The following is a 16,547-nucleotide window of genomic DNA, read 5'->3' as shown; positions in this document are numbered from 1 at the left end:
CCGCATTCTTATCTTTAGATCGACTCATTGTACCAATAGATTCAATGGCACTTGCAACAGTAGACATAACATGCTTAACAGATTCATCTTTTTTTTATGCTTTCACATAGATGCCTATTTTTTTCATCACTTTTCTCATTTTCCACATTCTCATCAATTGCATCATAAGTTGACATTGAATTGCAAGTTTTTTTTGATAAAAAAATTCTTTGTATATTCTATTGGCATATGTTCTTACTGTCTCCAATAAATCTTACCAGGAAGATTATCCAAAACATTTTTTTCAATTTTTATAAAAAAAATTCCCTGATCTTCAACAATTTGAGGATTTTCATTTTCACCATGTTCAAAAGGATTTTCAGTTTCAACATTCAAAAGAATTTCATCTCTACCAACATGAAGGTTTTCATTTTCATGGACAATTCTATCAATCTCAACATTGGCATATCCAGCTTCTACTAAATCAACAATATGAAGATCACCTATAATCACATTATCCATGCCTTGTAGAGAAGGATTTGAAGATGTAGCTGGATAATTTGAAGATGTACCTAGATTTGAGGATGTTGTACTTGGAATATTCTTCATAATTATTTCATTCACATCATCATCATCCATAATTGCATCATCTACATCCATTTGATCCCCCAAGGCATCATCTTGAATGTTTGTCTCTTCCATTGTTGTGGATCCAGAAGCATCAGGATTATTCACTTGTCGAATCGTCATTCTTCTATCCCTTTGATGTTTGGCCTCCTTCTCTCGTTCTTTTTGAATTTCCTCGACGGTCAATTTCCTCCTTTGTTTCTTCTTCTGACGTTGTTTAGACCCCATGACTAAAACTTATGTAATAAATGTCACCTTCAAAAAATGGATCTAAAATTGCAACCAAAAAGCATCCAAAGGACAACTAGATCATAATATATCATTTAAAAACTCGCACATTTGAATCGACATGTTTTATTATGTTAAATGATCATATATTTATATAATTCAAAAAAAAAAAATAATGGTAAAAGCAAACGGGATCCCGTTTGCAACACGGGATCCTGTTTTAATTCGAAACGGGATCTCATTTGCTTTTTTTTTTTTAATAATTTGCAAAAAAGAACGGGATCCCGTTTGTAAAAAGATTTTTTTGGGGCCCACTTTTAGGTTCGGAAATAGGCTTGGTAAATGGTTCGGAAAGCCAAACCTGAGGCTCGGAACTGGTTTGACTTGCAACTTCAAGCCTAAATTAAGCTTCATACAAAAAAATGACTTCAAAAATATATCTGAACACCTAATTTTCAGAATTTTTTTAAACAACAAAAACCCATTATAGTACACACTGTCTAGATTCCAAATATATAATTTTTTAAGAGAATGGATCAATATTTTTAATTTTAAAATAATTTCTAATGAAAGAGATCCATAAACTTGAAATAACATGATTTTTTAAAATTTTAATAACTTTTTTGTCTTTAAGTTTTTTGAAAAAAAAATTATATGGCATCAAACTATAGACAAATCTATACAGTTTAAAAAAAATAAAATTTAAAAATGTTAAGTTTAGGTCAAATTATGCTTGCCGTACATGCGGATTTTTCAAAATAGTGATTATGCCCAATTAAAAAATAACCAAAAAAAAAAATGGAAAAAAATTACAAAAAAATATCCTCATCAAAGATGAGTGAGTTATAGATATTTTTCCAAAAGGATAAAGAAAAATATTTTCATTTAGGTCAAATTATGCTTGCCATACACGGGCATGGTATGGTCCTAAAAAAGTGACTTTTAAACTATAGGTTTTACTAATGCCTATTCAAACTTCCTTTTTAAGATCTGGGTATTGAAAAAAATTACATATTTGGAAAGTAGACTTCGAGCATTACATTTTCTATTACTGAATTTTTTCAAGAATCATCCTTTAAGTGTCTCAAATATTTAGGTCAAATGGGACAAAATCGAAAAAAAAGGGGAAAAACTTCCACTTTTTGGCCAAAAAGTGGACACAACTTCTTGCACTTACCATATTTATCTATCTCCCTCTTCCCCTCTCTATATATCTCTAACTCTCTAGTTATATATATATATATATATATATATATATATATATATATATATATATATATATATATATATATATATATATATATATATATATATCCCTCTTCCTTTATATCTCTCTCTCTATCTCTTCCTCTTTGTCTCTCCCTCTCTATCTCCTCTCTTTCTATCTTTATCTCCCCCTCTCCCTTGCTCTATCTTTTTTTCCCTCCTCTTTTGCTCTATCTTCATCTCTACCTCTATCTTCATCTCTCCCCCTAATTTCTATACATGCCTCATTCTATCCATCCATCTCTCTCTCATTCTCCCTCTTTTTGGACCTCTATATATGTATCTCTTTTTCTCTTTATATCTATCTCTCCCTATCACTTCTTTCATCTATCCCTCTATCTCCATCTCTCTCTACCACTATTTCTCTCCCTCTCTCTATATATCACTTCCTATCTCCGTCTTTATCTTTCTATATCTTCATCTCCAACTATTTATTTTTCTCTTCCATATCTATATATTCATCTCCCCTCTCTCTATCTCTCTCATATCTCTCTCCTTCTCTCCATCTTCTTCTCCCCATTCCCCATCTCTATCTTTGACTCCATCTATATCTTCATGTTCTTCTCTATCCTTATATCTATCTCTTTACCAATCTCTCTCTAACTCTTACCCCTCTATATATCCCTATTTCTAGCCCTATCTCAACCTCACTCTTGTGCTCACCCTACTGGAAAGATAATATGAGCTTGTTGCTAATAAAACTTGATTATCTTTTCACTTCAAAGGTTTCATTCCAGTTATGATTGAATCCTTGTAAGTGGATGAATAGTTTATTTTAAGCTATCACCTCTCAATCAAGTCCTTTGTTGTACAAACAACATCATGGCCACAAATTGACCTCATGCACTACACAAATTTATCCAAAAAATAGACCAGATTTTCCCAATTCACCTTACACACCTCTTTGGCATACCCATTGCACACCAAAGTGCAATTGCTAGTTTATATTAATTTATTAAAATAAGAGTTGTAGTTAATATTGCATAAATATTATTATTCTAATATAATTTTAAAATAACAATGATTCAAAATTACAATAATTAAAAAATTAAATATTTTTATTACAATACTATGATGGCAAGTACTCGCCAATACGTGGCACTTGTTCATTATACTATTCAATTAATATAAATTATTTCAAAAATTGATTATCAACTAAGTTTTTTAACTTAAGAAATATACTATCTAATTTAATTGGGACATGCATAAAGATATTATACTTAATTTTTTTAAGGAACATGTTTTTAATTCAATTTTAAATTTTATGTTTGATTGCTACCTTTAACAACTTTCTATAGAGGCAATTGGTTTTTATTTAAAATAATAAATTTTCATTAGTGTTGAGTTAGTGTTAGGGTTCTAGGATAAATCTCAAGGTCAAGGTCAAGGTTGTGGTTGGGGTTGGGGTTTAATTAGGGTTAGGATCATAGTTTATTAGGGTTAGGATTAAGATTCTAGGAGAAAGCTTGGGTCAGGGTCAATTTTAGGCTTGGGGTTGGTGTGATGGTTCATTTAGAATTAAGGTTAAAGTTAGGGTTCAATTAGGGTTATGGTTAGCAACACATTTGTTAAGCCTATAATAATTAATGCCTTACATTGTTAGGTTAGGGTTAGTGTTAAAGTTATAGAATAAACTTTGGTATCAAGGTCACAATTAGCATTTAGGTTGCAACAACGTTTAGGTTTAGGTTTAATTAAGATTAAAACTAGAACATGGATTGTCATTACAATTAGGGGTAGTGTTAGGGTTAAGGTAAGGTTAGGTTAGGGTTAAATAGGATTAGGTATCAATTAGGATTATAGAAGAAATCTTTGACTTAGGGTTAGGGTTATATAACAAATAAAGTTTCAATAACATTAGGGTGAATATTATTAGGGTTAAGGTTAAGGTTAGGATTTAATTTGGATTAAGCTTAATGTAAGATTAGGATTCAATAAGGTAAAAAATATTTTATTTATGATAAGGTTTGAATTAGGGTTATGGTTGGGGTTTGATTTGGGCTATAGCTAAAATTAGAGTTAGGCTTGAATTGGTGTTAGGATTAATGTCAAGCTAGGGTTTAAACAATGTTAGCATTAAGGTTAAATTATAGTTAGATTCAATGTTGGACTAGGGTAAAAGTTAGGGTTAGAATAAGAATTAGAGATGGGATTTGGATTATGGTTAAATTATGGTGAGATTTCCATGGGTTAGGGCTAAGATTAAGGTTAGTGTTCAACTTGAGTTGTGGCTTAATAAGTGTTAAAGTTAGGATTCATTTTAATTAGGATTAACATTCAATTAAGGTTATCAATAGAGTTTAGTTATGTTTAGGGTTTAATTAGTGTTAGAGTTAGGGCTATGATTCAATTAAGTTGGGATTTAGTTAGGGTTAGGGTTCAAAAAGAGTTGATGTTATAGTTCAATTACAATTAAGGTTAGAATTAGAAATAAGAGCTTTAATAAGGGTTAGGGTTCAATTAGGGTTTTAAGATAAATCTTCAAGTTAGTGTTAGGGTTAAAATAAGGTTAGGATTAAGATTTAATTGTGATTATGGTTTGAATATTATTAGGGTTAATATTAGGTTAGTAAGGTTAAAGGGTTAGTGTTAATGTTAGAGTAGGGTTCAATAAGAGTTGGTGCTAGGGCTCAATTAGGGGTAGGGTAAAATTATGGCTATAAGAAAAATATTTGAGTTGGGGTTAATATATGGTTAGGGTTTAAATAGGGTTAAGATTATAGATTAATTATTGTTAGGGTTAATGTTAGATTAGGGTTTAAATAGGTTTAGCATTAGGGGTCAATGAGGGCTAGATTTAATGTTAGATTAGGTTTAAGGTTAGGTTTAGAATTAGAATTAAAGATAGGATTAGGGTTAGAGATGAATTAGCATTAGGATAAGTGTTACATTAGGATTTAAATAGGGTTAGTGTCTAGATTCAACTGGGGTTATATTTAATATTAGATATATGATTAGGGTTAGGTTTTAATAAATCACATATATTAAATCTAATATTTATATATAACTAGAACATTGTAAACCAAAAGTTAAATATTTATATTTTGAATTTTCCTTCAAGTAATCTTAATGGTTTATTAACCATTTCATTTCAATTTTATTACAATAAACTCTTTACTATTATTTATGAATGATAAATACTTTTAAATTTGATATCTCTTGACATACTTTAACTTTACTTATATTTTTTAATAATATATAACTTTTATCCAATTAAAAACAATGCAAAATGTTTATATAATAAAATTGTATATATTCTCTCTTTCTACCAGTCTTCCATGTATGCTACTTACCTAAGTCATTGTCTATCCAACACCCAAACTTTACTACCATTAATTGTATTTTTTAAATAATTAAAAATTAAAATATAATAAATTATTATTTTTTATTAATTATTAAATAAGATCAATGGTAAAGTTTGTGTGCTAGACATTGCCCTAACCTTGCACTCCCAAGTTAAAAGGCCAAAAAAGCAATCAATGGTGGGTAGTCAACCCAACACAACGAACACCAACAAAAAAATCAAACATATGTTATTTCTCAATGCTGACCAGCACTTGCGCACGTGGACGGGTGAACGTAGCCGTCAAAAAGCCAATGAAAGGATTTGCCAATGGAGACCTATATATACTTGAATGTCAAATATGTCTTTACGTACAGGCCTCTTACGTGACATAACATGACACGACATGACGTGTAATTGTACTTAGTCCAGCTAATATTTAACTTATTAAAAAAATATATAAATAGTGTCTTTATTGAGGACGCCATTATACTCCACACGAAATGGTATGCAAGTACAGATCTGTATGAAATTTGCATACCACAACAGATTTCCGCGCAATTTTTTCTTCCCTAAATTTTCATATCGCAATCTTGTAAAAATGAAAAAAAAAAAAAAATTGTGTTATGCGGAGTAGTGTTTTTTCAAATGTGCTGTTTTGTGTGGAGAATAGCCAGAGCTCTTTACTGATGCTTTTGCCTTTTTTTTTTTTTTTAACATCAAGTATGGATATTCTGTTATTCAATTTAAAAGTTGTTACTACAAATTGTACAAATTATATATTCTGAAGTGTTTTTCTATTTCCACTGTCCTAACAGTACAAAAGATACACTCTCTTCCCATACATCTATTTTATAACAAAGATGTTACAAGTTAGTTCTTAATAGAGTTATGAGAATATTTAGTCTCCAAGAAATATTGTATCATAAATACACTTTTTGTTGATAGTTGGAAGAAGGTTAAATCCCTCAAGACCTCTCTAATGCCTTTTCTCATAAACACTTTTTTTGGTTAAAAATTCACATATTTAAATTTACAAAATTAATATAAACCAAAAAAAAATCTAGTGATTCCTTTTACAAAGATTAATCAGAAGTTAAGAAATTCTGATTGCAAAAAGGATTATATATACAAAAAAAATCTTATAAAGAACATTTGCAATATGAGCTCTTTAACGTCCAACATACAGTGTAGAAGTGGATTCATTCTGATCAGGGTAGCAAGTTGCATTCACCATCTCTTCTAGTTCTGGATCATCATTCTTCACAGTAGGTGCTGTAATTGGAGTTTTATAAGATAAGGCTCTAACAATACGTGTCATTGAGGGTCTGTACTCTCCATTCTTATTCAGACAGGCATTCAATATCCCTATTATCAACTTCAATTCATCTAAATCAATCTGCTCTTCTTTAAGCGTTGGATCAATAATTGTCATTACAGTTTGCATGTCTTGGCTCAATCTATACTCTTCACTCCACTCTGCAAGGGTCTCAAAATCTTGCACAGCTTTACGACCTGTTATCATCTCCAACAATACCACCCCAAAGCTGTACACGTCACTCTTCATGGTGGGTTTACCTGTTCTGATATACTGTGGATCGATGTAGCCATAGCTACCCTTAACTGGGGTTGGTGCAGCCCGGCTATCTCTATGGCCTAGTTTTGACAGGCCAAAATCTGCAAGTTTGGCATGGTTGTCGTCTACAAGCAGAACATTGGCAGATTTGACATCATGGTGCAACACAGGAGGCTCAGCATCTACGTGCAGGTACTGCAAAGCTATTGCAATCTGAAGTGCAATGTTCACCCGAGATGACCATGACAATGGAGTTGATGAATTCTCGCTATATTTGTGCAGTCGATCATAAAGACTTCCATTTGGGATGAACTCAAATACAAGAATTTGCTCACCTGCAAGATCATTAACACAATTTTTCTTCATTCAGAATTATTAATTCTTGAGTTCAAACAACTACTTATGCTTATTAACTTGGTAGTTGGTAAAGAAAAAAAGAAAGAAATATAATAACGTCCACAAATGACCAGAATAGGTCTGCGAATTTATAACTAGCTTAGGATAGGCAGCAGGAGTGATCTGCCTGTACCCAAAGAGGTAATAGAAAAGTTGAGAAACAATCCTTTTCCTATAGTATAGGGCCTAGACAGAGTTTAGAGAAAAATAGCTCAAAATACAATGCACATTTGATTATTAGTAATCAGAAGTATTTACTTATCTGTCGGTTTCAAAGCCTATGGGTGACAAAGTTTAAGAATAAGATTTGAAAATTCTTGGGACTAGGTGGTGTAAGATGTCATCCTTGGAGATTAGGTACTACAATGTGCTCTCTTCATTTATCCTTACACACAAAGTTTGCCTATCCACTGGTGGAGCCAACGAAGCCTGAAAGGACTGAAAATAAAGCAATCTCATCTGTACATGGATTGTGAAAGGGTCACAGTTGATTTCATCTGAATTACAATAAGAAGGATAAGACATAATGACCAGGGATTACATTTCATCTCAGGAGTCAGCCTAGGGGATCCATGTGGACCTAGCAAAAAGGTTTGCCTTAATTAGGCATAAGCTGACATTAACAAGATAATGAATAAAAAACAGAGGCGATCTTATGTTTGCCTTGATTAGGCATGGGCTGAAATTAACAAGAGAATGAATAAAAAACAGAGGTGATCTTATGAATATATTCAACTTTTTAATTGTGGGCACCCTGTTTTTATCCACCTTTATCTGAGAAGTCAGAAGGTCCACAGGGAAATGGTAAAGATGGTTGAGAGTGTTTACTAGAATTTTTTTCATGTCTTGTGAATCTAATACATGAGATGATGAAAGTGAAAGGTAATGATTACCTTCATGCCAGTGGCTTTGCAAACAGCGGCTGGTTATTGAAATTAGTTTAAGATTTTGTTTATGGTTTCTGGAATCAACCGTAATTTCTTCCCAGACATTTCAGATCCTCCTTCTAGATCATTCTTGAAGGAAACTTAAGGAAGACACCAGTGTTTCATTGTTTCAGGCATTTATCATAGTTCAATTGATACAATTGATGTAAGCACAAAATGAGGATGAAATACAAATGATGAAAGCTTTTTGAGATTATCTTGAGAATGAAGCAGACACAGCCTGATCATTTAAAACCCAAGAGATAGATCCTCTGCCCGAGCTTTAAACTCTCTCAATTAAGTAACTTCATGCAATGTTTTGATGCGTTTTTGCTGGTCTTTGCTCTGTTTCTCTTCTCAGATATTATTATTAACAGAAATAATTGGGGAAAAGCGTTGAAAACCTCTTTATTTTAAAATTTAGTTAAAAGTAGACTGAAATTCTCATCAAGGAGTTGCTCTGCCAGTTCTTTATTCTATTTGTTCAATTACAAGCATGCTGCTTTTTTGCTATATGGAAACAGAAAGATTGTGAAGCTACCTTTTTCGAAGCACAGGCCTATCAAGTTAACCAGATTGGGATGGTTGAGCCGGAGCAGCACGGACAATTCCTCTTTGAAAATTTGTGGATTTTGGATCCCCCTCCTTGTTGCTCTCTTCACAGCTCCCACCACATTGTTCTCAAGATGTGCGCGGTACACTTCTCCAAATCCCCCTTGCCCAACTTTGGTACTGAAGTTATCTGTAGCTTGCAACACCTCCCACATAGCATAAGTTCTGATATGACTATAACTGCTATCAGTATGTTTATGGGTTTCGTTGCTTCTAGATAAGACCGACATCGTTCTTGCGGCAGACATTAGGCGCTTTCTTAGGATGAAAAAGAATACCAGGCAAGCTACCACTATTATTACCGTGACTGGAACTGCTATAGCTATTGCCACTTTGCTTTGATCTTGTTTTTCTTGCTTTATGATACTAACGTTATCAATAACAGGGGCGCAGGTTCCAGCTTTCATGGGATTCAGGAACGTGAGATTCGTTACCTCAGTAGGCGCAATGAAATTCAGAGCAATTTGCTTCCACTCCAAATCTGCATTAGAATTATTTGCTGTATCATATGGTAGGAATAGCTCGTCTATTATCAACGCTGTGTAGTTAGACCCTGGAGAAAGCTGGACTATTAGGGTTTTGTTCTGGCAAGACCTCGGATAGCCGGCCAGGAAAAACGAGAGAGAATATTCACCGCCAGGTCGAGTGCGAACAAACTGAGTGATAGTAGCATCCCTGGTAAGACCGTTTCCACCCATAATAAGGCTGTTTGAACCCTCCTTTGCATTCCAGCCGGGGTCGCTCCAGCTAGTTGTGACAACCACCTTGCTTAATTCATCAGAAGTTTTCGCATATCGACCGATTGACCAGTAGCACAGGATTGGATTTCCCGCCGAAAGCGTGATGTTGCCGCTTGGCGCAACCGAGGTGTTGCCTGGTGCCATGTCTTCAAAGCCGCCATTGGACACAAGGTTTTCTCCTTCTCCCGGAGATGGATTAGCTGCCATTACTGTAAATGTAAATCAAAAGAAAGCATATTAATGTCTAGAAATGATAAAATAGCTCAACGGACCGTACTTCTAACAAAAACCAGTAAATATTTTAAGGATTTTATCAAGCATGGCACAAGTTCGAGTCACAGCCCGATTCCGACTACTCGGACTCCCGAAAAGTGAATATGCGGAGTAAAATTTAGCGTCTACTCTCACAGACGGTTTAGACCTTGTGACGTTTGTAAAGTTCAAAATTGCTCTTCTTGCATTGGAATGGTTCTGGTATTTAGCCTCTAAAGCTGTCTAAAAGTAAACTTCGCATGTTGTTTGTAATTTAGGGTTTGAATATCTCAAATTAAAAATAAGTGCTGGCTTTCAAATTTTACCACTGAAATTTACAGGCTTACAAATATTTATGCTCTTGGCCTTCAAGTTAAGATCATCCTGACAAAAAGGAAAAAGGTTTAAGCCCTATTACTCGGGCTTCCATTTTTAATTGAAATAAAACTGTGGACTTTCTAAGCATATATGTATTATGCATTATTTCATACTAGTTTCTGGTACAGATTTGCACAGAAGGCAAGGAGTTCCTTCAAACGGGGAGAAATTCATCAAATAAGCTTCTTTTAAATCAAATAACAGATTTAGTTGAAGGATGACAATATAACGTTGTGATTCACCTGTGGAAGAGTAGAGAGTTTCGTTTGTAGGAAAGGGAACCCGCGTAAAGTAGGGATGTCTCTCAGAATAGCCAGTGTTTGCAGGACCGAGGCAGAGAGGGGTGTGTCCGCCAGGCTCTGTGAGCAAGCTCTGGCCTTGAAGATAAAGCACTTCTCCTTTGGCCGACTGCAGCCCGCTTCGAATTCTACCGTCTTCTTGCAAATACCATTGTTGAGATTTTTCCCCTGTGCAATTCGCTAAACTGGTAGGGTAGTTAGACACTGGATCGAACGGAATTTTGGCGTGACAGGACGTTGTGTTACGATTCTCGAGGCAAAATGCGTCCGTTTCTCGAGCCTGCTGTTCGTCCCATTGAGATATGGTAATTGCCTTGGAGGTGGAATTGTAGGTCCACAGCTGCAAGTCCCCTCTCAAAGGCGAAAATGTGCATTTGTGCAGACCAACACTTCTGTTAGGCGACAGAACTGGATTTGAACCGATGGGCTTCACGCAGTTCAATCCGCAGAGTGGTGAGACATTGGCTGGATCAAACTTCTTCGCAACTATCCAAAATTTGGAATTTGCAGATTCCACCACCATCACATTGAAACAGAGGAAGAAATGGAATGCAAAGACAGACAAATCCATGTGAAAATTTTGCGTGATTTCTCTCACTTACACGGGCCAAATAACACCAGATTACATTGCCCATCACCGAATCTGCAGCTCACGTTTAGACTACTGTTGTGTCGATTCAAAAGAGAACGTTTCTCGCCATCCACCGCTGTTTGCCCGGCGTCCATGAATTAGATAGAAGTGTGGACTCCTCAAATATAATAATATTTGGGAGTAGACAATCTAAAGTCTAGAATCATTTAGATTATTAAATTAATTATTTTAATTTTTTTTTATCATCAAATCAATTATTTGAAAAATAAGTTTAGTGAAAACGAGATTTTTAGAAAAAATAAAATAAAATTTTATAAGATTATTTAAGCCATCTTAAGTTTATGTTTTTATGATGTTTAAGAGAGGACAATCTAATGAGTCTATTTTGAAGGGTGAGATTAGTCAAAGCAATAAATTTTGATAAAAATTTATAGCAAAATAAATAAAAATTTAATAAGACTATTCAATGACATTTACAACTCTTAATTTTATATACTATTTGCTTTTTATTCTATAATTATTAATATCATCACTATTTTTCGTACTTTTGTGAGCACCACATTCACACATATAAGTGTGATTCCTACTTTTCAAGAGGCTCCTCATTTTAAAATTTAATTATACACTAATTAAAATTTTACATTTTTAGGTCAAAATGATTTAATTTTTTAAAATGAATCTGTATTAATTTTGTTCTTATGTTTTAAATTACATTATATAATTTATTATTAGAAAAGTTTGTATAAGACAATTTTTTAATAAGACTTAATTATTATATAATAATTTGTGAAAATCTTATATATAGTACTAAATTATATTTTATGTTTAAACTAATTTTTTTAAAATTAATTCAAAAAAGTTTATTATTTTTTTTTTAAATACAAAAGTTTTAAACACTATAAGATAGAAATGTTAATGTTGTGAAGCCCACTCGCTTCATCTTCCGTAACTGCTATTTCTTGTTTGTAATAATTGCCTCTTTATCTTCTCTTAATCTCATCTTCCTTTGCGTTATTCTTTATGCTCTGGCTTTAGAGACGGTGATGTATAGTGTTGTTGTAGTTGTATGTATTGAAACAAATCTAATAAAAGAGAATCCCCTTGCTTTGAGAGTGGATGTAGCCTATTTGCGAACCACTATAAAATCTTCGTGTTCTTTCTTGTCTGTGTTATTATTTTTGTATCTTCAATCTATTGATTAATTTTTTTGTTGTTCTTCTTTCACTTGTTCTGCTATATTTCAATCTACAAGAAAAGGGTTTTGATATCATTTTGATTGCATAATTATTATAATTTTTTTAAAAAAATTTATATATATTCTAATGAAAAGAGATTTCCACAATCTATAGTATAGATAATGTTGGTTTTGGATTAAATTATGTTCAAGTTTTGTAAAAAATCATTCGAATCACACTTTATCCATCATTAGGATGATAGAGAAACAAAAGAATCAAAATAGATGTAAAGTTGCAAATATAACTGGTTCAAGGATTATGCAATCTATGTTTCTCCTTTACATTCTCATTGAATGGTATATATACATGAAAAATAATGTTTATCTAATCCTTTAGAAATAGGAGGAGCACCCTTGAACAATATTGACACGAAATTCATAAAAGTCCATTCAGTTCCTTTCATTATATAATTTAGAAAGAGAAGTTCTCATATTAAGAAAAATCAGGCAACCTTTCACGTACTTTTTTTCAATATTTATAATACCATAACCTCATGAATCTTGCACGTCTCTTCCAAATACACAACTCTTAATATACACACACACACAAAAAAAAAAACATTCCTCTTATATTTTTACAATTTCTTTTCAAACCTACCAACACACCCATTAAAACTCTATATACAATTATTAATATAAACATATATTTAAAAAATATTATAATTCATAAATATTTTTTTTATCTATTTAAATCCATATAAATCTAAAATAAATATTTATTTTAAAACATACAAATATTTTTTATATATTTACATACTCTTAATTGACATCCACTAAATCTATTCAAACATCAAGTTACTTTATATAATTTAATTATTCATTGATTATAAAATTAATATTAAAATATCTATGATTATATTATTATATGTATAATTAAAAAAAATCATATTAACAAAACGTTTTTAATACAACTCTTCTTCTTACATAATAAGAAATTATATCTTTATGACTTGGACTTGTAGCGCATAAATTCTTGTTGTCAAAGGTTAGCAGTCATTCTGTTGCAGTCGACGTATTCAATTTGCTCTGCATTTCATATGCCCTTTCAGCCAAAAAGGATTCTAAATCAAAATGGAATTTGAAAAGGAAAGTTAGAATTTATTAATTGTTTTACTGTGAATATTTTATTATCGTCTGGTCTGAATTCGGTGAGAGGTCAATATCTGGGCAGTGTTTTTTCCGTATAATATCCGTACACAACATTAAAACACATCTGTTGAAAGTGGAAAGAAGATGACGACGTTTATCAATGGGAAATTATGCATCATCAGTTAGTTTAATACAACTTCTGTCGGTGGGCAAAAAGTTGAGTTTAACCAGCATATTTTAAGCTTTGACTGCTTAGGTAGTTGGTAGTTGGTGTAGGGGATGGACATCATCACGGCGATTTTGTCAGATCTTGTAGTTACAGCTGACTTGGTAGACATGTAAAATGTGTAAGTATAGACGAGGCCTGCAAACTATTTGATAGAAGGTAACCGGCACATTCTAAGCTTTGACTGCTTAAGTGGTTGGTGTGGGTCTATTGGGATAGGGATGGACATCATCACACGGATTTTGTAGATCTTGTAGCACAATTGTCTTGGTAGACATGTGTGCAAAATGTGTAAGCATAGACAAGGCACATGAACTATTTGATAAAAGGCCCTGATTGTAGGACATGCAAAATGTGAAAGCAAAGACAAGGCAGGTGAACTGTTTGATAGATTGCCTCAAAGAAATATGTTCTCATGGAATGCCCTGATTGCGGGATATTAACAAAGTGGATTTGTTGAAAAGGCTTTAGAAACTTCCAACAAAATGCAACTGGCATGTGTAAAGCTAGACTCTACAACCTTTGCCAACATCCTCGTAAACTATGTCAAATGGGAGCTTTGGAATAGGGCATGGAAATTGATAGAGATTTTTCTTTTAACTACCATTTCATTCCTTGTGACCTCTCTATCTTTAGGCATCCTTCATTATACACACGCTTCTCATACCATTGCTATTCGCAGTTCTAAACCTTCATTACACTAATTAAGTAGTTCGATCAACTTAAGAAGAAAGTGGATACTATGTCTGTAGCTCTGACTCGATTACATTAAACATATGTTATTTATGAACACAAAGATAGATTTTATTAATTGTACTAAATGAATAGAATGACAAATAACCAATAATAAGTAAATAAAAAGACATAATAATGAGCAATTGAAGCCCTCTTCATTGCCTCCTAATGCTCCTAAGCACAAAAACAAACATATAACTCTTGTTGTCTACCAATAAAGAGAGAAATATAGTTTCATTCCTCCATACCATATATGAACATAAGGAAAATTTCATCTTTATTGTCCAAAGAAAAATATAACAAAGAAACTTTCAACAATCTCAATGCTACCTTATTTGAATATATTATTTCTTCATGGGTTTCAAAGAAAAATCAAAATATTCAAAAAGAATAAGTAGATCCTCAAATCCACAAGTAAAATATCAAGATTACAAAAGGTCTATGTACTATTCTACATACATTGAAAGCACATTCAATGACATGTTATATCATGATGAAATTGAATATATTGAAAGCAGTTGGAAACCATTGACATGAGAACAATCTATTAGATGATGATCCATCTAACATTATTAGTTAAGATATGGAGCCTTTATTCTCCTTTTTTGGAAATTCAAGTTAGGGATAATGGCCTTCTCTCATTCTATTAATAATATGATAGAATTTACACAAAAATATTGCATTGACTATCAGTATGATTGAGACATTTTATCTTTTTTCTAACCAAGATTGATGTAGGACAAGCAAGAAAACAAGATAAAACAAAGATAAAATGATTGAGAAAGAAAGTCATACAAGTAGACTATAATCATTAGGAAATATAAATAGTAAAACCTATGATTGATCTAGAGATATACAAATGAGCTTATATGATCCATAGGGGATTATATATAAAATATTATTATATATTTTTGAAATTGATAAGCATAGAAGTGTGTGCTTCATCTTCCTTTTTCAAACCTATCCTTCATTGCATAAACTTAATGGCCTAAAGCACCTTCTTTATGTTAAATAATTAATCAATTGAGGATCACTTCTTACATTCATTGAGTTCCAAAACATCTAATGGTGGGTTGTAAAAATTTTCAAAACCCTTGAAAACCTTAAGAATTTACAATTTCTTTATCTAATATCATGAATCTATTCTCAATGACACAAATAATACCAATCAAATCAAACCCATAGCATTCAGACCCTTTGAGAGGAAGAGTGCTCACACTTACAAGATCAATGTTGCCAACAATCACTTCCACGCATATCATGCTTTTATTCCAAATGTAATCTTGTTCTATGTTTTCTATAAGTTCCTTGTCACTAATGAGGGTATATATAAATCACACATAAAAATATGGAAGAGATGTAAATGTTGACATGGTATCAAATAAATCCTTTGATGAGATCCATACCATGCACTTTTAAGATGGTAGTTAGGATGCAACCACCTTGGAAGAAGAATTTTTTTCAAAATCTAGTTTCATTGATCTCCACAAGGATATTATGTTTGGTAGTTGCGCCTTTTGTTGTTATATCTCTATTATGTTTGGTACTATGATCTTATGTTTTTGATTCAAGGTATTAGAAATAATTAATATGAATCTTGCCCAACTAAGATAATAAATATTATAATAATTTATTATAAAAAAGCATCTCCCTATATTTATGTAATGCATGTGGAACTATTAGATTCACATAATGTGGTGGCTTTTGACTGTTATTTCTTATTTTTGGTAAAATTCCATGGGGTGATATTTTGGCGCAATTTAAGTTTTTATTCTTTAGGCGTTGTATAGTTAAATGACCACCATGATAATCAAGCATTAATACTAGAAGGAAAGGGATCCTTTAAGAAGAGTTTGAAACTCGTGGATAATAGATTGCTTTAAACCTTCACCTGTAATGAAATCAACAAATTCAACAAACCCTAAAGGCATGCCATCTCTTATGCTCAGGCTTAGTGCTGGATTTGACCAACAAACAAGAGAATGAATCTACACCCATCTCCCATACACTTCAGGCTCTACAAAACCTAAGTGGGTATCCCATATTTCATATCATTTTTGGGTATTCAAGACATTAATCAATTATGCAACAACATATATAACTTCACAC

The 16,547-nt window shown here is 32.6% G+C and overlaps 1 protein-coding gene across 1 annotated transcript; it reads right to left on the bottom strand.

Annotated features, from left to right (window-relative positions):
- Nucleotides 1–6,340: 6,340 nt before the first annotated feature.
- Nucleotides 6,341–11,301, bottom strand: LOC131047055 (probable LRR receptor-like protein kinase At1g51890). The gene is made up of 3 exons (XM_057980872.2): nucleotides 10,506–11,301; nucleotides 8,823–9,842; nucleotides 6,341–7,294 (listed from the first exon to the last, which is right to left on the bottom strand). Exons 1-3 carry the CDS (start codon nucleotides 11,131–11,133, stop codon nucleotides 6,555–6,557), a joined length of 2,388 nt encoding a protein of 795 aa, XP_057836855.2. The 5' UTR covers nucleotides 11,134–11,301; the 3' UTR covers nucleotides 6,341–6,554.
- Nucleotides 11,302–16,547: the final 5,246 nt, after the last annotated feature.

This window comes from Cryptomeria japonica, chromosome 7 (genome assembly GCF_030272615.1).
Source record: "Cryptomeria japonica chromosome 7, Sugi_1.0, whole genome shotgun sequence".
Lineage (NCBI taxonomy): Eukaryota > Viridiplantae > Streptophyta > Pinopsida > Cupressales > Cupressaceae > Cryptomeria > Cryptomeria japonica.
This window is presented reverse-complemented; position numbering and strand designations above follow the sequence as displayed.